A 22,592-nucleotide genomic window follows, 5' to 3' on the forward strand; every position below is an offset into this window, starting at 1 on the left:
CTTTGCCAGGTCTTTAACCTTCTGCCAGGTCTGATAAACAGCAGACATGCCACAGCTTCAGCTACACTTTCCTGCCATAATTCCCCCCATTTTCAGGTAAAAAGAGCTCAAATCAACGCCTACGAGCCAGAGCGGTCTCGTGTACGACCACTCTCGCCATGGCCGCCACCATGTGTTTCAGGTCTTTTGTCAGAACTGGAAAAAGAAAGATATGACTTTAAGCAAAGACTGGACATGGAAGTTGCCAGGGTAGTGGGTAGGTCGATATTGGTGTGAAGTTCAAAAGGCAACATGTAAGGCAGGAGAGATTAAAAAACAAATGGGAAGATGGGCCAGGCAAAAAGAGATATTGGGACAAGAAATTTTTTTAAAAACTAATTCTAGAGGAAGGATAAATGGGAAGAATAGAATCAACAGCAGCCTTTCAAAAATAGAAATTAAGTGAGGCAGAAGTTAAGACCTCCAGTTGTTGAATCCAAAGCTGTCAGATGCCCTTTCAAAACACACCGTGCTGTCCCTTAACCTTATATTTGATGTCACGGAACCATGTAAAAGGATGAGTATAAAGAAGTTAGAGTGAGTGGGGTGGAGACTTACATTGACAGGCCACCAAAGATTGGACTGCGCATGCAAACTTAACTGAAATATTCCTGCGTGGTCACCCGATCTCCATGTGTACCCCAATGCAGAGCTGCTGACATCATGAGCAGCAAATGCATTATATTGTACTGAAACCACAAGTGAATCAGCATTTTGTATCGGTATGTGTTGATGATGATGATTTTGGGTTTCCGGTTGCACCTCCTGTAGTGCTAGATCTTGATTTCAGTTTGCCGCAGAATCCCCAGACTCTGACCGGTTCTTGTAGTCACGATATTTGTACAGCTGGTCCAGTTCAGGTTCTGGTAAATGATAACCTCCAGGATGTTGATAATGGGAGAAGCGGAGATGGTAATGTCACCTAATGGCATGGGGTGATGGTTCAATTCTCTTTTGTTGGATGTGGGCATTGCTGACACTGGTGGTGAAAAGGTTACTTATCATATATCAACATAGGACTCAACATCGTCTAGGTCTTGCTGGATGCGGGCATGAACCAGTTCAATGCCGGAGGAATTAAGATTGTTACTGAACATTACTCAATCATAAGCCAATGTCGTCACTTCTGACCTTACAATGAAGGAGATGTCATTGATGAAACAGATGAAGATGGTTAGACCAAGGTCGCAGCCCTGAAGAAACCTTGCAACAATATCCTGGGACAAAGGTGATTGGCTTTCAACAACCACAAACATCTTCCTTTATTCTTGGTACAACTTTTACCTGTGGAGAATTTTAGCCCTGACCACTATTGACTGAAATATTAAGGCTCCTTGATGCCACAGTTGATCAAATCATAGATTATCATTGAATTTAGTGCAGAAGGAGGCCATTCGGCCCATCGAGTCTGCACCGGCTCTTGGAAAGAGCACCCTACCCAAGGTCAACACCTCCACCCTATCCCCACAACCCAGCAACCCCACATAACACGAAGGGCAACTTTGGACACGAAGGGCAATTTATCATGACCAATCCACCTAACCTGCACATCTTTGGACTGTGGGAGGAAACCGGAGCACCCAGAGGAAACCCGCGCACACACGGGGAGGACATGCAGACTCCGCACAGATAGTGACCCAAGCCGGAATCGAAACTGGGACCCTGGAGCTGTGAAGCAATTGTGCCATCCACAATGCTACCGTGCTGCCCGATGCTGTCCTGATGTCAAAGGTAGCCACTCTTCACAACCCTGCACCAATGACTTCTTGTTATAATGATATAATGTGCGTGACACAAAGAACCAAAAGGATTGAGCAAACATGTTCAGAGTTCATTTATTAAAACTAGGCACAGGATATAAGGGTCCATATTTACCAAGTTTGAATACATCAGGTCTGTGTGTGTGCTGTAGTCAATGCAAAAGTGAAAATATGACTGGACCATAACATTTCCCGTCTCGTGATGTCATGCTGAAGTAGCAGTGTGATCAATATGCCACTTTTCACATCCTGAAATGGCTTAAAATAAATTGTGGACTATTATCCACAATGATCTCTCGAGACATTTCAATGCGAGGTCATGAACTAAGATGATGAATAGTTTCCGAGGTTATCTGCCTTATGTCTGATTGATTCCACGGATTATTAGTGGGAAGTCACAACATGCTGGTCGACCAGCAATCCCTGGGCCTTTCGATTCTGCAATATGACACCTGGAACACCCAGAAGCATAAACTGTACATGCAGTCCAGGACTCATCATTTTCTGGTTTGTCAGTCACCTCAAGTATGTGTTTCTGATGAGACACCAAATATTCATTCTTATTGCTTGAAGATATTCGTTGTGTACAGTTTGGATCAATGCACAGCTCTTAAAAGTTGAATCAACCTTTGGCTGTAGCATACTGTACATGCAGTCCAGGTTCCTTGCTGCATTTCGAAGGCCATACATTCCACATGTCTTACTCGGTTTGCATGTTCTTGTGAGTGTCAACAATTGGGGTTGCATTTAGGACCTGCAAGGAGACATCCATCCTTGAGTAGCTCGTTGACGCTATGCATTTTCGGGTTGTCTTTGCCGATCTTTCTGGAATGCTTCCATGGGAGTGGATGTAAACACCAATGCAACAATTCTGTCGACTATCCCCAAGTTTGGAAAATCATAATACAAATCCTTGTTTTTCCATCTGCTGACAAGTGATCTAAAGATTTTGTCTGTAGGCTATTATCAAAATGACATGAACTTCAGTTGATGAACATGGAAGTTTAACCTGTGAACTGGTCTACCAATATAGTCCCTATCTTGGGGGGATCCTTTCCCTCTTCTTCTGTTAATCCCACATGGTCAGCCTCTGTAGACCTTTATTTCCAACTGCTTGGAGAATTTTGGTGGGTTGTTTGTCTGGTTCTAATGCACCCGAATCAAGAAATCATAGCTCTGTAGAAACTACCATAGCCCTGGTAGAATCCAAACGGATCATCATTTGCACATTATCCCCAAGTTAAGCTTGAATACACTGACTTTGCTGGTGATTGAGGGCAGACTGATGAAGCAATAATTGCCTGCATTGTATTTGCACTGCTTTTTGTGGACAGAACATACCTGGGCAATTTCCATATTGTTCAGTAGATGCCAGTGTTGTGTCTAAACGCGAAACTGAGCTTAACTTGACTTCTATATCCTCTCCATCAGAGACAAACTCCTTGTAATTCCATAGAATCACATCTTTTGCCTCTGAGGTGCAATCTTTGTTCTTCTTTCCTCACAGCAAGAGGCGATTATGGCAGCTTTATCATGGGCAGGTTCCATCTTCCACTATCCAAATCATATCAAAGCAGAAAGAGTCCCCGCTGTTAGCAGACTGCGAAATGACCCTCTTATGGACTGACCTGATTAATACTACACACCTGTATGTGTCACCTGATGCCGGTGTCTATGTATTTACATTGTGTACCTTGTGTTGCACTATTATGTATTTTCTTTTCACGTGCTAAATGATCTGTTTGAGCTGCTCGCAGAATACTTTTCACTGTACCTTGGTACACATGACAATAAAGAAATCCAATCCAAACCAAATATCCTTCATGAAGTCATTGAGTAAAGCATCATCTCCATTGGTTATATTATATTCATTTTTCATTTCATTTCATGTTGACATGTTATCATGAGGGAAACGCTCAGTTATTGGTTTCTACTTATGAGTCAGCAGGTAGCAGTTTTAATTGGCAGACATTGAAATTGGCCAAAGCATGTTCAATCTCAGCCTTAAACGATGGGTATTTTTGTTTCATACATGCCTGAGATTAAAGTATAAATGTTACAGGGCTGCCAGGACTTGACCATCTTAGAAACTGACTGCATCACAACAGGTCTTAGAACATAAGAACATAAGAACGAGGAGCAGGAGTAGGCCATCTGGCCCCTCGAGCCTGCTCCACCATTCAATGAGATCATGGCTGATCTTTTGTGGACTCAGCTCCACTTTCCGGCCCAAACACCATAACCCTTAATCCCTTTATTCTTCAAAAAACTATCTATCTTTATCTTAAAAACATTTAATGAAGGAGCCTCTACTGCTTCACTTCACAGTCTTCTTAGTACACTTCACATTTTAACATCTTCCCTTCTTATACTGTTTCTTCTACAACGGGAAATATTCTGCAAATTATATAAAATGTGTCCATCTGCAAGGAATTCAAAAACGCTGGCTACTTTTTTTTTTTTTAAATAAATTTCGAGTACCCAATTAATTTTTTCAAATTAAGGGGCAATTTAGTGTGGCTAATCCACCTAACCTGGACATCTTTGGGTTGTGGGGGGTGAAACCCACGCACACACGGGGAGAATGTGCAAACTCCACACGCTCGGTGACCCAGAGCCGGGATCGAACCTGACATCTCGGCGCCGTGAGGCAGCAATGCTAACCACTGCGCCACCATGCTGCCCCTAGCGCTGGCTACTTTTAAAAAATCTGAATAAAAAAACAATAGAAACAGAAATAATTATAAAATTGTAGAGCAACATATCATCCTGTAAATTAGCACCCGCAATGAATTAAGAGGATCCCAACTCCAAGTTTAAAGTATAGAATATCAGAAAAAAGATGGTGCTTATGTTCGAGTTGGGAGTTTTGAGCTACCTTGGTATCCCTCAAACTAAGTAGACAGTATGAATTCAGCAATCAACAGCAAGTTTAGGATGATATCGCAATTGAAGTCTTCTTTACTGAAGCTATTGTGTTTCTTTACTTCTCAAAATTCTCTTTTGTGAATTTGATTTAACTGTGAATTCAGTATGTATTTCCATATTGCTTGATACTTACTTGTATGTTATGTTAAATCCAGTTAGGTTATAGGCAGCATCACTGAAAAAATGCAGCAAAGCGTAGCCAGATCTTGAAACAACTTCAGGTACCGTCTCATTCCCGTTCTTCTCGGGTACAATTAAACCACTGAGGAAGACAAAAAGAGAACCAAAACACAAAATCAGTCTTGAAAACTATAAAGCACTCAATCTGAATTAGTCATGGGAGTGCATGTTTCATAAAATGTATACAAGTTGGGACATTTTGATGTCTGAGTAAATCGGTGTCTCTAAATCCTGCCCAGGTATCGAGACTAAAACCAAATGGAGACATTTCGCTAATCATCCCTTTTGGCAAAAAGCATCATCTCACTTCTCTGTATGAAATTCCATCTGCCACTTGTCTGCCCATTTCGTTAGCCTATGTCCTGTTCCTGTCAATTTGTACCTTCCTCAGTCAACTGAGAGAAAAGTGGCAAACCGTCGGCAAATTTTGAAATCTTGTCCTCAGCATCTACCCTAACAAGCCCCTTCAGAAAGTTGTAGATTTCAATGCAATCGTCTCATTTTTATAAATGCTAAAGAAGATGAGCCCAATTATACTCAGCCTATCAGAGAACAACCCGCTCATCCAAGGGATCAATTTAGTGAACCTTCTATCATGTCCCAAAGACATGGAATATATCTTAAACTCCAAAATTAAACCTTACATTTTTTGCTTATTTAAAAAGCGGATTTTGATGAGCCAAAAGACGGCTGCTACAGTTCACATGATTCATAAGTTGGCTACAATTTCTGGAAATTTACAACAGCAGTTGCATGACAAAAGCTTCACCCTCATGCTTGTGGTATCTCGCACCTCACATTGTGAGGATATATAACAATCTATGAAAATCCTGCTTCAGCTAGCCAAACTGCAGTTCTTCCATGAAGGAACTCTCACTGGGCTCTGACAACCCCCTGGCACATTTTTCATTAAGTTATTCACATTTTCATTTAGTTATTCATAGTTGTGAAAACTCCTCCTCCTTTCTATCTCATTGCATGCTTGTGTGCATGATGCTGCGACCATTCCCCGGGGGGTCTGAATGTGTGAATAGATTACGATTTAACCCTAAAGACTGTTAATTGCGAATCAAAATTAAAACTCCTCTGAATATGGACAAACAGCGTAAAAATAAAGTTCAGTTTTGCCCCTCTCCCCTGTCCACAACACATTGCTGCACTGCCTCTAATGCAAGTATATCCTTTCTGTAATGTGGAGACTAAAACTGCACACCGTATTCCTGATGGGTGTGGTCTCACTAAAACCCAATACAATTCTAACAATCACCTCTCAATAAAGGCCAACATGCTATTTGCCTTCCTAATTGCCTGCTGCGCTTGCATGCTAACTTTTGTGTTCCTTCTACAAGTTTCTTTGAACATCAATACCTACAAATTTCACAGCTTTAAATAAATATTCGGCTTTTTTATTCTTCTGCGCAAAGTAAATATTCTACTCCATCCACCATCATATTGCCCACTCAATTAATCTGTCTTTATCTCTTTGCAGCCTGTGTCCTCCCCACAGCTTACCTTCCCATCTGGCTTGGTAGCACTTGCAAACATTTTGATATATGTTACTCCCAAGTTCTTCATCTAAGTCATTGGTATAGATTATAAATGGCTGATGCCTCAGCACTAATTCGCATAGCACTCCACTACTCATTGCCTGCAACTTTTAAAAGTCCTGTTTGTGCCCACTCTTCTTTGTTAACCAAATCCTTTGTCCATGCAAAAATACTATCCACAACTCCATGAGCCCTTATCTTGTCTATTAACCTTTTTTTGTGTGGCATCTTATTGAGGCCTTTTACAAATCCAGATTTATGAAATCTACTGGTTCCCCTTTATATACCCTAGTATCTAGTTACATCCCCAAAACACTAATAAAATTGTCAAACAGGATTTCCCATTCGTAAACACATGTTGACTTGTTTTTCTCATGCCATGCCTTTCGAAGTGCAAAGTTAAAACTTGCTTAATGCCAGATTCCTCCATTTTCCCAACAACTGATGTTAGGTTAATTGGCTGTTTTCTCTCTCCCTCCTTTCTTGGAAAGCGGCATAATATTTGCCAACTTCTGATCTAGTGGGACCATTCCAGAATCTAAAGAATTTTGGATAAACAGGTACCAAAAGCAGCTGTCCATGCCCTGAACCTGCAGGAAGACCACTGTCCACCATTCTGGAGTCTGAAAAGCAACAATTTAGCACAACTTGCTCTTTTCTGTCTATAAAGTAAATTTTTGATACTACATGGCAGACTCATCCAGTTTATTGTGGACAGTCTCAGTTTAATCCATTTGAAATCAGCCTTCACGAAACCTAGAATTTTAATGGAGGATTCATATTTCTCCCTTTCAAATACTACATTGAATTAAATCATGTTATGCTACTCAATAAATGTTGGGCAGCACAGTAACACAATGGTTAGCACTGTTGCTTCACAGCACCAGGTTCCCAGGTTCGATTCCCGGCTTGGGTCACTGTCCGTGCGGAGTCTGCACGCTCTCCCAGTGTCTGCGTGGGTTTCCTCTGGGTGCTCTGGTTTCCTCCCACAAGTCCCAAAAGACAAGCTGTTAGGTGAATTGGACATTAAATTCTCCCTCAGTGTATCCGAACAGGCGCCAGAATGTGGCGACTAGTGAGTTTTCACAGTAACGTCATTGCAGTGCTAATGTAAGCCTACTTGTGACAGTAATAAAGATTATGTTCATTCACTGTTAAGCTAATAGCTAAATCATTACGCAATTAGGTCATTACTCAATCTAATATCCTGCTTCCTTGTTGGTGCTATGTTTTCAGACCTTGAATGGAGTGAGCTCAGGAAAAACCCGGACAATCTAAGAGGGCTCAGGAGGCGCCCTAGCGGTCAAATGAGGCAGAACACCAGTGACCCTGTACAGTGGGCTTTTGGGTAAAGATACCCTTTGGAATTCTGGCCAGAGCAGCCAATGAGCTGAGATTGTGCTTGCAAGTTGGAGGAGTGCAGACTGGGGAATCCAGGGGGCTGGAGAATGAAAGCCGACAATGTGGGCTGTCTCTGATGCCATCCAAGTTGGAGTGGCTTTGGAGAGAATTTCAACACAAGATCTTCAAAGACGAGGGTCCCTTATGAAATTTACACGGTTGATTAACCCACAGGTGTTACAGACATCAGGGTGGTTTGAGAGATCCATGGAATCTGTCCAGTAGCACCTGCCATTTACTGTGTGAAACCACAGTTTTCCTGTTCATTCACATGTACTTCATATTGACCCTCAACGGCGTGGCACGGTGGTGCAGTGGTCAGCACTGCTGCCTCACGAGCCTGGAGACCCGTGTTTGATCCCGTTTCCGGGTCACTGTCCATGTGGAGTTTGAAGAGTCTCTCCGTGTCTGCGAGGGTCTCACCCCCACAACCCAAAAGATGTACAGGGTAGGCAGATTGGCTAAATTGTCCCTTAATTGGAAAAGGAAATTTAAAAATATTGACACAATGTTAACGCCAAGATAGGTATTGCAAATTTTGTCTTTCTGACGTTGTGCAGTAACACTTATTCTTGTTTGTGGAAAACCTGTCGAATCTTGTGGCTTTATTCTCTTAGCATGACTCTTTTGAATCTCAAAATTTGTCCACTGTAAACAAAACGTTACTTGTCCCGAACAGGATTCAACCAAAAACTTTGGATAACTTCCAGGATCAAAGCAACTGAAGTAATGTACTGTATTGGCCCCCTCACAGAGGAAAGGTATACCTTCCACAGACGAAAGTGACAAAGATTCATATGTTGGATAAGAAAGTAGACCAGTGAAGAAAGGTTGAGCACACGAAGCCTATGTTCCCTAGGGTACAGAAGAATGAAAAGGTACATAAAAAGGGTTGTTTTAGAATCTAATCCAGGAATGTGGGTATCACTGGCAAGGCAAACAATTGTGGCCCATCCTGAAACATTCTCTATAAGATGGTGGTGAACTTCCCTATTCGTCCATTTGGTGCAGATACACAGTGTTCTTGGGAGGGATTTTAGAATTTTGATCCAGGAGTAGCGAAGGAACAGCGATATAGTTCCAAATCAGGATGTTGCGGAAGTTGGAGAGGGATTTGATAGTCGTGTTACCACAGAGCTGTAGTTCACGCTTTTTCTGGGTGGCAGAGGTTGGGGGTTTGGAATGGCACTGCTGAAAGACGCTTGGCAAGTTTCTGTACTGCATCGTGTAGATGGTACGCACTGTTGACAACGTGTGCCGTGGTGGAAGGAGCGAATTATTAAGGTGGTGCGAACCAAGTGGGCTGTTTTTGTCCTCAACGGCAGAAAGCTTCTCGAGTGTTATTGGAACTGCACATAATAGACAAGGGGAGAGTTTGGAACCAGGGATCATTCTCTCAGGATAAGTGGTAAGCCATTTAGAATTCCCAATCTCTTTTTTTTTATAAATTTAGAGTACCCAATTGATTTTTTTCCAATTCAGGGGCAATTTAGCGAGGCCAATCCACCTAACCTGCACATCTTTGGGTTGTGGAGGCGAAACCCACGCAAAAAACGAGGAGAATGTGCAAACTCAGACAGTGACCAAGAGCCGGGATCGAACCTGGGAACTCGGCACCGTGAGGCTGCAGGACTAACCCACTGCGCCACCGTGCTGCCCTAGAATTCCTAATCTCAAAGGATTGTGGACGCTGAGTGGCTGCTTATATTAAAACAAGTGTTGACAGATTTTCTGAGTTCCCAAAATCTAAGAACATGGTAGGAAAGCAAAGTTGGCGCAAATCATCACGAGCTGACGGAATGGCAGAGCAGGCTCAAGAGTAATACACTGTAATTTGTTGAAATGCAGGAAGACCTGGCCAATATCCAGGCTTGGGCTGACAAGTGACAAGTAAAACTTCTGCTGCAAAAGTGCCAATCGATGACCATCTGACAGACAGAAACAAGGGACAAAGAAATGGCTGAGCAATTGAATACATACTTTTGTTCTGTCTTCACAAAAGTGTACACAAGTCCGATGCCAGAAATGTTGGAGAATGAAAGGTTTAGTGAGAGGGAAGAACTGAGGGAGATTAATATTAGTGGAGAAATGGTGCTGGGAAAATTGATGGGATAGAAGGCAGATAAATCCCCAGGGTCTGATAATCTGCATTCCAGAGTGCTTAAGGTGGCGGCTCTGGAAATAGTGGATGTATTGAGGGTCATCTTCCGGGATTCTATAGACTCTGGAACTGTCCCTGCAGATTGGAGGGTAGCTAATGTCACTCCAATATTCAAAATGGACAGCATGGATTTATGAAGGGGAACTCATGCTTGACAAATCTGTTAGAATTCTTTGAAGATGTAACTAGTACAATTGACAAGGGGAAGCCAGTCAATATGGTATATTAGACTTTCAGAAGGCATTTGACAAAGTCCCGCAAAAGAAATTATTGTGCAAGGTTAAAGCGCATGGGATTGGGGGAAGTGTATTGAGGTGGATATAAAACTGGTTGGCAGAGAGGAAACAAAGAGTAGGAATTAAAGTGTCCTTTTCAAATTGGCAGGTAGTAACTAGTGGGATGCCACAGGGATCGGTGCTGGGACCCCAGCTATTCACAATATATATTAATGATTTGGATGAGGGAACAAAATGTAACATCTCAAAGTTTGCAGATGATAGCAAGTTGGGTGGGAGGGTGAACTGTGACGAGGATGCAGAGATCCTACAGCATGATCGGGGCACGTTGGGCAAATGGGCAAATCAATGGCAGATGCAGTATAATTTGGTAAGTGTGGGATGCCATAGAAGAACCAGGCAACGTGCCTCAATGACTACCGTCCTGTGGCCCAGACAGCAATTATAACAAAGTGCTTCGAGAGGTTGGTCATGAAGTGCATCAACTCCATACTCCCAGAATGCCTAGATCCACTGCAATTCACATACCGCTGCAATCGGTCCACAGCAGGCGCCATCTCCCTGGTCCTCCACTAATCCCGAGAGCATCTCGCAACAAGGACTCCTACATTGACAAAGCTCCAAAACCTAGGTCTTGGCTCCTCACTCTGCAACTGGATCCTCGACTTTCTGACCCACAGACCACAATCAGTAAGAATAAACAATAACACCTCCTCCATGATAGTCCTCAATACCGGGGCCCCGCAAAGCTGTGCACTTAGCCCCCTACTATACTCCCTATAGACACACATGACTGCGTGGCAAAATTTGGTTCCAACTCCATCTACAAGTTTGCTGACGACACGAACATAGTGGGTCGGATCTCAAACAAGTCAAAATACAGAAGGGGACATCTTCCATCGGGCAGGAGATACAAAAGTCTGAGAACACACACGAACAGATTCAAAAAAAGCTTCTTCCCTGCTGTTACCAGACTCCTAAACGACCCTCTTATGGACTCACCTGATTAATACTACACTCATGTATGCTTCATCCGATGCCAGTATCTATGTAATTTACATTGTGTAACTCGTGTTGCCCGATTATGTGTTTTCTTTTTATTTTATTATCATGGATTAAATGATCTGTTTGAACTGCTCACAGAAAAATACTTTTCAATAAAAAGTCTGAAAAAAGTGACCATAAAGCCATTGTAGATTGTCTTAAAAACCCATCTGGTGCATTAATGTCCTTTAGGGAAGGAAATCTGTCATCCTTACCTGGTCTGGCCTTCATGTGATTGCCATTGTGATTGCCAGTGTGGTTGCCTTTTAAATGCCCCTCAGGGACGAGCAAATGCTGACCCAGCCAGCAAAGGCCACATGGCATGAGCAAATTTTTTTTTAAATCCCGACTTGGAAATATATCGCTTTTCCTGCACTGTCGCTGAGAGTGTATCTACATCATATGATTGTAGTGGTTCATAGACAGCTCACCTTCTCAATTAAGAATAGGCAATAAATGCTGGCCGAGCCAGCAACATCCAGATCCCATAAATTGAAAAAAAATTATCTGACCAACTTAAGGATACTTTTAAACAAATTTGTTGGAATGTACAGAAGCTATTCCACCCAAAGGGACATTTTTATATTTTTCTTTCCTTCGCCCAGGGAGTGCTGTTTTCTCTACCTCAACTCAGCTGAGATTATTTTGTATTCTTTCATGGCATGCGGGTGTTGCCGTTTGGGACAGCATTTTTTGTCCATCCCTAAATATCCTTAAGGGGGCATTTAAGAGTCCATCACATTATTGTGAATCTCAAGTGACATAACAATAATTATGGAGGGGCTGGTTTAGCACAGGGATAAATAGCTGGCTTTTAAAGCAGACCCAAGGCAGGCCAGCACGCAGGTTCAATTCCCGTACCAGCCTCCCCGAACAGGTGCCGGAATGTGGCGACTAGGGGCTTTTCACAGTAACTTCATTTGAAGCAACTTCATTTGAAGTCTACTTGTGACAATAAGTGATTTATTTCATTTTCAATAATCTTTACTGTCACAAGTAGGCTTACATTAACACTGCAATTAAGTTACTGTGGAAATACTATGAAAGGTCACACATTCCGGCGCCTGTTCAGGTACACTAAGGGGGAATTCAGAATGCCCAAATTACCTAACAGCTTTCGGGACGTGTGGGAGGAAACCGGAGCACCCAGAGGAAACCCACGCAGACACGGGGAAAACGTGCTAACTCCGCACAGTCAGTGACCCAAGCTGGGAATTGAACCTGGGCTCCTGGCGCTGTGAAGCAACAGTGCTAACCACTGTGCTTCCGAGCCGTCCATTAGCAAGTGACGCCGAAGAAGATCTCCTTAAATATCTGCCAACACTACAGTTTACTGCCTTTCAATCCTATTTCCCAGTCAACGTTATGTAGGCCAGGCAAGGACAGATTTCCTTCCGTAAAGTGAACCAGATGGGCTAATACGTCAATCGACAATAGTTTCATGGTCATCAATAGACTTTTAATTCCAGATTTTTTTTTATTTTTTTTTTAAGATCGCCTAACTCAGGCTTTCACATTGAGCTATATTGCTCAGTTGCTCACTATGCAGTATACTCATCCATCGTGAAGCAAAATGGATTTTTAGCATTGGATCTCAGAATTCATTTAACCCCACTTGCTCGGGACAGCTTACAATACAAAATACAGGCCACAAGCAGCATTCTCCAGACTGTAACAGCTGCAGGCTTTGTTTATCTGCCATGAAAAAATCTCAAGTCACTGGAAACACACAAGCAAATAAGCTGCAAAATGGGTCAAAAACAGTAAACAAACATGTTTAAAAGCTATGCTTTTCTGTCAGGCTTGAGCCTTGCAGAGTTTTAAATTCATAAAAACCTGGAGACATGAATCAGTAATTAAAGGAGGCAATGGGGTCTGACCTCGCCTGCTGGAGAGCCAGAGAGTCCATGTCACTTCCTTTTGGAAAGGCCCACCAAATTTAGTGCCAAATATCCCACCCCTTATTAACACCCTGAAAGCATGCCAGCCAGACAGGCAGCTGCACATTGCTCAGCAGGAATGGTGCCTACTATCGGAAATTCACACACGCGAGGCCCAGGGATGGGAGGCAGCAAGGGCCAGTGGTGGCTCTCAGCACCGCTCCTCCTCCATACTCCATTGCTGCTCCTTCAATCAGGCACTGAACTCCTTCGAAGGAAGCACTCCCTCTGGAACCCCAGAAGAAACCCCAGGCCAATTTGTTCTGCAGGCTTCCCAAATGTAGAGTCCCCCACCCCCTGATGGATGAATACCAGAGACAATGGGATGAGGCCTTTCAGTGGGTCCACCCTCTCACCCAATTAAATACACACCCTGCCTCCAAACTTGCCTTGAGGGAAGGTATTAAATTACACCCAGGATGGCGGAGATATGTTTCTTAAAAATGAGATTACACTTTGTCTCAAAAGCACTTTGAAAGCTACAGAAGAGAACATAAACTGATACAAGTTGATCGGCAATATCTCTTTCGGAAACAAGCAGTACCCAAATAACAAATTGTTGGAAGTCACGAACTTCAGAGAAATGAATTATTTTATTGTCCTATGATCCAGGAAAGATGATACTGATAACATTCTTGAAAGCATAGGCAACAGCCAAATGGTATGGAAGTCACTGAAGTAATAATAATAATAATCTTTATTGTCACAAGGCAGTTTACATGAACACTGCAATGAAGTTACTGTGAAAAGCCCCTAGTGCAAGAGAAAATGCTGGAAAAACTCAGCAGCTCTGGCAGCATTTCTGGCGCGAGATACAGGGTTAACTTTGAGTCGAATATGTCTCTTCTTTGGAATTATGTTTTTCTCTCCACATATGCAGCGAGACCGGAATTTTTCCAGCACTTGGTTTTTATTTCAGGTTTCCAGTAGCTGCAATATTTTATTTTTAAATGACTGAAGGGGGCTTAAAACATAGACATTGTCAAAGGCGTGCCTAACATAATAATTTAAACAAAGAATTGCATGCCCCATTGGACAATTGTAGCTTGTGCTCAATTTTAATCGGACAGTACGATCTTGTCAATGGAACATCCTGCCTGCCTTGGAAAAAAGGCATACAAATTGTTGCAAAAAGGTGCTTCAGTGCACAGCTGAGCAGCCTGGCCAGCAGCTAGAGGTATTATTAGCAGGGAGGTTGACCGCTGGTTCGGCCACAGTACATACATATTTCCTGTAACGTAGACATGATTTACTGTAAAGAGTGCACTGCAATGGGGCCTTTGCAAGTGTATTATATTGTTCAAATCTATTAAAGCTTTGAGAATTCTCATTATTTATTGTAATTTTCACGTAGTCCAACCGGTCAGGGTAGAAGGCTATGTCTTACAAGTACCCATACTCCTTGATGTGATTTTGCATTCTATGTTCTTTACAGCATCTGATTACCTTAACAACTGCTAATAAAGATAAATTAAAATATGCAGTTTGTGGGATGTTATACCTTCAAAATCAAATGTGTTTTCCCTCTTTCTAAATGTATTCTTTCATGGGATGTAGGTATCATTGGCAAGGTCAAGGTCAGCATTTGTTGCCCACCCCTAATAGCCCTTGAACTGAGCAACTTGTTCAGCCATCTCAGAATAGTTTCGAGTCTACCACATTTCTGTGGGTCTGAAGTCAAGTGTAGGCCTGGCCAAGTAAGGTTGGCAGATTTCCCTCCAAAAAGAACATGAGTGAACTTTTCTTTTCACAATGATCAATGATAGTTTCGTGGTCATCATTACTGAAACTAGCTTACAATTCCAGATATTTTATGAATTGAATTTAGATTCCATAAGCTGCCGTGGTAGGATTTGAACCCTGAACATTAGTGAACAGTTGATGTGATTCAGAGGTCTTTCTTTCTCTTACCAAGGCAAGAGATTGAAAAGTTCACTGGACAAGACCAAATAGTTAGCGAACACAGCCAAACGTAGCATTTATAAAACTGTCACAGAAAGGGAAACCCAAGTCGTAAAACATTAACAAATTTTCAACTGTGACATTACAAAGTAAGAAATTAAGTGTCAGAGAATACAAATAAATTGTCAGTTATATAGAAGGAAAAAAGGCAAGAATCTGAAGTCATCTCAGAAATGGCTTTAACCTAACATGGGGCCTCATATCTGTGAATTCATGACCGAGTTTGCATAGATCTCAGAAATATGTTGCACTCTGGCGTAAAATTCTACTTTTAAAAAGATCTTTTGTTGATCTTCTCTTGGGTAAAATGCCTGCCCGCTGGGAAACTGTTTTCTCTGCCCATTGAGCCTCGTAATCTATTGTTGATAGTGTGCCAGTGTCAGAAAGTAACATCAAGGCAGCATCAGTACTTTGTACTTCAAAGAAAATGCTACTGGCATGTTGTATAAAATAGAATAGAAATTTGAGTTCAACTCATGTTTCCAGCACAGCCTTCTGAAAGCTGTTTTTGTGTCAGCCTTTTCTACAATAATCCAAAACTAATGTTGTTACTGCGGGTTCTCTCAATAGCCCTACGTCTCTCTCTGTTTCAAATGTTTATCTGATGGTAACTTTGGAATATAAAGCACAGAGAAGTCTTTCAATTGATAAAATTTGACTGTTCCCCGACACACAAAGCACCCCTTCCTATATATTTAATTTCCACTGGAAATTAATTTTCCTAAAAGTTAAACAATTATTAAGCCCATACAGTATTTTCACTCTGGAATCTTGGACCTAGAAGCAGAGAATAGAATCCCTACAGTGCAGGAGGCCATTCAGCCCATTGAGTCTGCACTGACCTTCCGAAAGAGCACCGTACCTAGGCCCACGTTCCCACCTATCTACACAATACCATTTAACCTTTGGGCATGAAGGGGAAATTTAGCATGGTCAATTCACAATCTTATAATAATAATGATAATCTTTTATTGTCACAAGTATGAAGTTAGTGAAAAAACCCTAGTCGCCACATTTTGGCGCCGGTTCGGGTAAACTGGTACAGGAATTGAACCCGCGCTGCTGGCCTTGTTCTGCATCACAAACCAGCTGTCTAGCCCACTGAGCTAAACCAGCCCTTCTTGCACTGTGGTAGGAAACCAGATTACCCAGCGGAAACCCATGCAGACACGGGGAGAATGTGCAATCGCACAGTCACCCAAGGCCGGAACTGAACCCGCTGCCTGGCGCGGTGAGGGAGCAGTGCTGAACACTGGCAAAAACACCAGATTTTTGTCTTGACCTCCAAACAGCAGGTTAACAAGCAAGCAACGTACATTTGCTTGCTGAGCTACCAAAATCCAGAGATTAACACCATAATAAAGGAAGACCAGTAAAATAAGGCAGATAGCAACTTGTTCTCAAGTGGTGGACTGAAGCAAGGATGCACATAGACAATGGGCAAGAACACCTTGTGAGCATCACCCATACCTCAAGAACTTTGACAAAAGTGTCCAACTACATTTCATGTAAACAAAAGGAGATGATATTCAAATTTGCAAAGATACTGAAGAGAGCAGGTAAACCAAACCCCATTATTAAGCACGTGACTGCCACAAACTCAATCCTGGAAGAGGGAGGATTCAGAGGCAGTTTATACATTTAACACAGAGGAGGAAGTCAGGGTGTGGAATGGTTACTCGGGAAAAAGGCAGTGGGAGCAAACAATTTAAATTTTGAAGGATACACTAGAGGAAGCAAACAATTGAAGACCTATTCGTTTTTGAGATAGCTAAGCCAGTGCAGAGCTCTTGTTTTGTACTGTGGTATACTTCTCAACTATCCTAGGAATTTGGACCTCAAGACAATAAAAAAAACCTTGTACTATTCTTGCATTCCTTCATGCAAAGATTTTCCTTTAAAGGATTTTAAAAATAAATTTAGAACACCCAATTATTTTTTTTCCCCCAATTACGGGGCAATTTAGTGTGGCCAATCTACCTAATGCACATCTTTAGGTTGTGGGGGTGAAACCCACGCAGACACGGGGAGAATGTGCAAACTCCACACGGACAGTGACCCAGGGCCGGGATTCAAACTCGGGTCCTCAGCGCCTTAGACAGCTGTGCTAATCGCTGTGCCATGTGCTACCCTCCCTTCATGTGAAGATGAATACATTTTGAAATATAGTCAGCAATAAAATGCATGCACAGGACCCAAAGTCTTTGGGCTAGGAAACTGAACCAATTCCTGCAACAACATTTTTGCCCCTGCACCACAGAGATGCTCCATTTGAGTTATCTGCGAAACTGACTGCAATAGTGATAAATAAATCTCCCACACTGATACCACAGTTAAACAGCAGTGCAAATAAAAATAGCTGTTCTATACGGTGACTAACGCATCACCTTCTGTCGACTCAAATTAGTAGCCAGTGTTCAGAAACTGTAATAATTTTTATTGGTGTCATAAGTAGGTTTACACTAACTAACCCTGCAATGAAGTTGTGAAAATCCACCAGTCACCACACTCCACCGGCAGTTCGGATACAGAAGGAGAATTCAGAATGTCCAATTCACCCAACAAGCACGTCTTTCAGGACTTGTGGGAGGAAACCGGAGCACCCGGGGAGAATGTGCAGACTCCGCACAAGAGAGTTGGCCCAAACCTGGAGTCGAACCTGGGACCCTGGAGCTGTGAAGCAACAGTGCTAACCACTATGCTACCGTGCAAACACAATGCAATAGTAAGGAACACTATTGAAATACGGGGAAAAACAGTGCATCAAGGAAAGGCTGGCTAATGATAATTGGGTAAAGCTCTACTACTTGATTAAAATCAAATGTAACAAAGAAACACTTCTCAACAAAAGAGAGGAGAAAAGATACTGTCAACACAAAAGTACTTCTGCATACAATAGCCAAATATGGATTGATGGGCTTCAGGAAAAGAAACACAAACATCAAGAAGATTGCACACTAATCAATAGCGTGGCACATAGAGATAAAGAATAAAATAACCCCAGAAAATCCAAGCTCCAGTATGGTTGATTTTAAATTCATGGTTGTTGAAATTAAAACATAAAATGGCTTTCGAAAAAAGCCAAGTGAAACAACGGGAATAATTTGGATACAATAGAAAGATAATTTGAGCAAATGCACTGGAAAATTGTCATTGTTGCTTCAATTTTTTGCAAGGTCAAAAGTTAAACCTGGCTATTCTGCTTATGAGAGTCTTCTTTTACAAAAGTTTCTGTTCTTCCCTACAATCTCGTATTGTTTACAGACAGATCTTGGCCTTGTTTTTCTGAATATAACGCCACTGACATAACTTTAAAATTAATAAGTACCCTCAATGCTATTGTAAAACCCAGGACTCTGTTCCCCCCCCCCCCCCCAATAAAGGCCGACGTTCCGTCAGCCTTCCCAACTACTTACCACACCAGCATGCTAACTTTGTGATTTACGTACAAGGACACCTAGATTCCCCTATATCACAGTATTCTGCAGCCACTGTTCATTTTAAAAATCCCACATTATGTTTCGTCTGCCCAATTATTTATCCCATGTTCCTTTGTAGATCTTTGTATCCTCCTCACAATGTTCTTTCTTACCTGTTTTTGTATTGTCAGCAAAGGTGGCTACAATACAGTTGACCCTTTTCCTTTTTATATGCTTGCAGAAGAAATTTGTTGGTTAGTACCTGAAAATTACATGAAAGTTGCGGACACATCAATAAACCAGTTGGGTTTTTCATGATGTCCTTCAGGGAAGGAGACCTGCCACCTTATCAGGTCTGACCTGCATTCAACTCCAGTCTAGCATTATGCAGTTGACTCTTAAATTAATCCCAACAACTAAGTAAAAGGCAAGGTAATTAGTCGCAGTCCATGAGGGGCCATAAGCAGCTATCTCTGTTGGAAAGAGAAAAGAGACAAGTGGTCCATAGAGACAGCTAGAGGGTTAACCCCACATCAAATCTATGGAAAGGGAGTAAATGCAAGGAGGCCAGCCTCCATGAGCTATCATTGCTGGTATGGAGATTAAATCCACACCAATGGTGTCATTCAGCACCACACTCTGTCACTTAGTTAAGTGTTAAGGGCAGACGACAACTACTTCAGCAACATCACCAAGATCTCAGAACCAAATTTTTATAAACCTACAACTTTATATAATTTGGGTATAGGGATGGGCAATGAATGCTGGCCTAGCCAGTGACGACCACATCCCGTAAATGAATAGAAAAATAATAAATTAACTTGCAAGTGCAAACACAAGTTTAAATAAAAGTTGTTTTAATGTTAACAATCAGGCAACTATCATGCACATAGGAAAATCCACAAATATCAGCATCAGAATAATAACCAGTGGCCGGTTTGTGGTTTTGACTGCAAATGCTCTACTCATTTCAAACATGGACCTTAATCATCCACTTGAGCTACAGATAAAGCTGCAGTATAACAGCGCATCTTGAGGCACGGTTGACAATATAACACTTGCTCAGTATCACGATGGTCCTACAGTACAGTAAACATTTTAGGTTGATGACCTTTTCAAAATTTGTTCCGTATTATTGAGTATCAATGTGCAATTGTGCTAAAATCTTGGGGTGTGGCTTAAACCGGCAACTTTCTAATTAGCACAAAAATTGTGTGGAACAATCAGGTCAGGCAAAAATCTGCAGCAAGGGGGAGAAAAGCATTTTGCCTTTTTTGAAAGAGACTCTGGATTAGCATCGTAAAGTTGTGGTTACCAAGGGAGAATGAATGGTGGCTCTGAAAAAAGTTCAGAGGAAGCCAACGATTTCAATTTTTCAGCTTTGAAGAATCGAAATGTGTTTTTACTCCACATAGACTAGTAGGGCAAGGAGAAGAGAACTAAGCAATATCGTAAATGGACAAGGAATTTTAAGAGTCAACAACCTAAAGGACTACATTTGTGAATTAGATACTGGTTGATGTTAAATGTTAACTTAAATGGTAATTGGATAATGGAGCAAGTTGTTGTCCACAACATACGAAGCAATGAGCACCAATTATGAAACCAAAGGTGTAAAGTCATGGAACTGGTTTAAACAGTTGATTCGGCAAGTCGCACATAGCAGATTCAGCCATTAACTGACAAGAGACTACTGACTATTGTTGAATGAGCACTGTACAGAGAATCAAGTCTAAACTCTTTGAATCACATCACCTGGTCAGAGCTTGGCAATCTAACTGTGAGAATTATGCCAAAGCAATAATTTAATGACCAGTTCAGAAGGCGTCAACTATGAAAGCAGCAAATCTATTGTGAAATTTTACCCCAATGCAAAAACTAAATTAAGGCTTATTAATTGCCTTCAGCTGCAGTTGCATTTGACGGTTTTATTCCATATATTTTCACACCGACAATCAATTATCCGGGTCTTAAATTTTAAATATTAGCAGTGTACATCCCTCACACAGAGCATGATGGTTGCAGCTTTAACTCAGCAGTTATTTACATTTAACAGGAAATTCGATAATCAAAGCATTCTGAATCCAGGTGAACAAGCTGAGCAGCTCTCCTTACCTGAACACGGCTAATAATGGTGCATAAACTGAGTCCCCATCATACACATATAAATGATCCCAGCTGCATTCTGTGGCAAAGTGAATAAATCGAAGCCTCAATATCGTGTTTGGCCTAGATTATAAAAACAAATTCAGGTTAAGGCATTCCTTATTTACAATCCACTTAAAAACCTCAATGTCTATGAGCAGAATAATGCAGCACTAAATCACATAAAATCAAGAGATTTACGCTAAAATCTCTTAACTATGTTTTCTCCAGTCAACAAGCGTAGTAATGAGCTTGTTCCAATTATTTGTAATCTCCCTCCACTAGAATGGACATAGGAGCATATGAATTCGGAGCAGAAATAGCAATTCAGCCCCTCGAACCTACTCCGCCATTCAATCAGATCATGGCTGATTTCCTACTGGTCTCAAATCCCCTCCCCCTCCCATATCCCTTTAACCTGTTTTTTTTTTATAAATCAGAAATAGATCCATCTCCTTCTTAAAACCATTTATTGACTCAGACTTCACCACACTATGGGGCAGCGAGGTCCACAATTTCACCACCCACTACGAGAAGTAGTTCCTCCTCATCTCCGTTCTAAATATCACCCCTCAAAACAACAGAACAGTACAGCACAGGAACAGGCCCTTGGGCCCTTCAAGCCTGCGCCGATCATGTGTCTTATCTAGACCAACCTTCTATACCGCATCTGTTCATGTGCCTATCCAGATAAGTCTTAAAGGCCACCACCACCCTCTGTGTAAAAAAAACTCCCCCCGCACATCTCCACTGAACGTATCCTCCTTCACCTTGAACCTGTGCCCCCTTGTAATTGTCATTTCCTCCCTGGAAAAAAGCCTTCAATTGTTCACCCTATCTATACCCCCTCATAATTTTATAAACTTCTATCAGGTCGTCTCTCAGCTTCCATCTCTCCAGGGAGAGCAATCCCAGTTTATTCAAACTCTCCTCAACCTCTATCTGTGACCTCTCGTTCTAGATTGTCCCACAAGGAGGGACATTTGGTCTACGTTTACTTTATCAACCCCTTTCAGTATTTTCTGTACCTCAGTCAGATCCCCTCTCATCCTTCTAAACTCCAGTGAGTACAAGCCCAAACTGTTTAATCTCTCCTCATAGGTCAACCCTATCAGTGCCGAAATCAAGCTTTTGAACCTCCTCTGAACTGCCTCTAAAGTCACCACATACTCCTCAAATAAGGAGATCAAAACTGGACACTACTCCTGATGTGATCTCACCAACACCCTATACAATTGCAACAACACTTCAGTACTTTTAATTTCCAGTCCTTTTACAATAAACATTCCATTTGTCTTTTTTAATTACATGCTGTACCCGCACACCAACCTTCTGCGATTCATGAACAAAGACACCCAGATCCCTCTGCCCAGACACATTTTGAATCTGCTTCCCATTTAGATAATCATTTGCCTTTTATTTTTACGGCTAAAATGGATAACCACACACTTATCCACATTAAATTCCATCTGCCAAATATTGGCCCAATCTCCTAGCTTATCTATATCCGTCTCTAAAATCTTCATCTCCTCTTCACTGCTTGCTTTCACACAGGTTGGAGGTGATGCTAATCAGAGGTCAGAAGACTAATGCGGAGACAAAACCAGCAGCAAAGATTCTCTTATAGGACTGCTAGCCACAGGTCTTCCTTGGAAACAGTTTTATGCAAACAGAAAGCCTTTTCCTCGAATCCCGAAATTGAATTTAAGTCCTGACACTTGCTTTCCAGGCCCACATTGAAAAATCCCACTTGGACAAAGGTCAAAAGCTTCTCTATACCATCTCCCTTCAGTCATGGGATGGCACTTCTCTCAAGGACAACAACATTAT

General features: G+C 41.8%; 1 protein-coding gene across 1 annotated transcript in view; it reads right to left on the reverse strand.

The window, feature by feature from the left end:
* Positions 1 to 22,592, reverse strand: part of atrn (attractin) — a 471,138-nt gene that overhangs the window by 381,608 nt on the left and 66,938 nt on the right. The window contains exons 3-4 of the mRNA XM_072497666.1: positions 20,733 to 20,846; positions 4,861 to 4,989 (exon numbers count right to left, since the gene is read on the reverse strand). Of these exons, the coding sequence (XP_072353767.1) occupies positions 4,861 to 4,989; positions 20,733 to 20,846 (243 nt within the window). The remainder of the gene's footprint in view (positions 1 to 4,860; positions 4,990 to 20,732; positions 20,847 to 22,592) is intronic.

This window comes from Scyliorhinus torazame, chromosome 3, assembly GCF_047496885.1.
Source record: "Scyliorhinus torazame isolate Kashiwa2021f chromosome 3, sScyTor2.1, whole genome shotgun sequence".
NCBI lineage: Eukaryota > Metazoa > Chordata > Chondrichthyes > Carcharhiniformes > Scyliorhinidae > Scyliorhinus > Scyliorhinus torazame.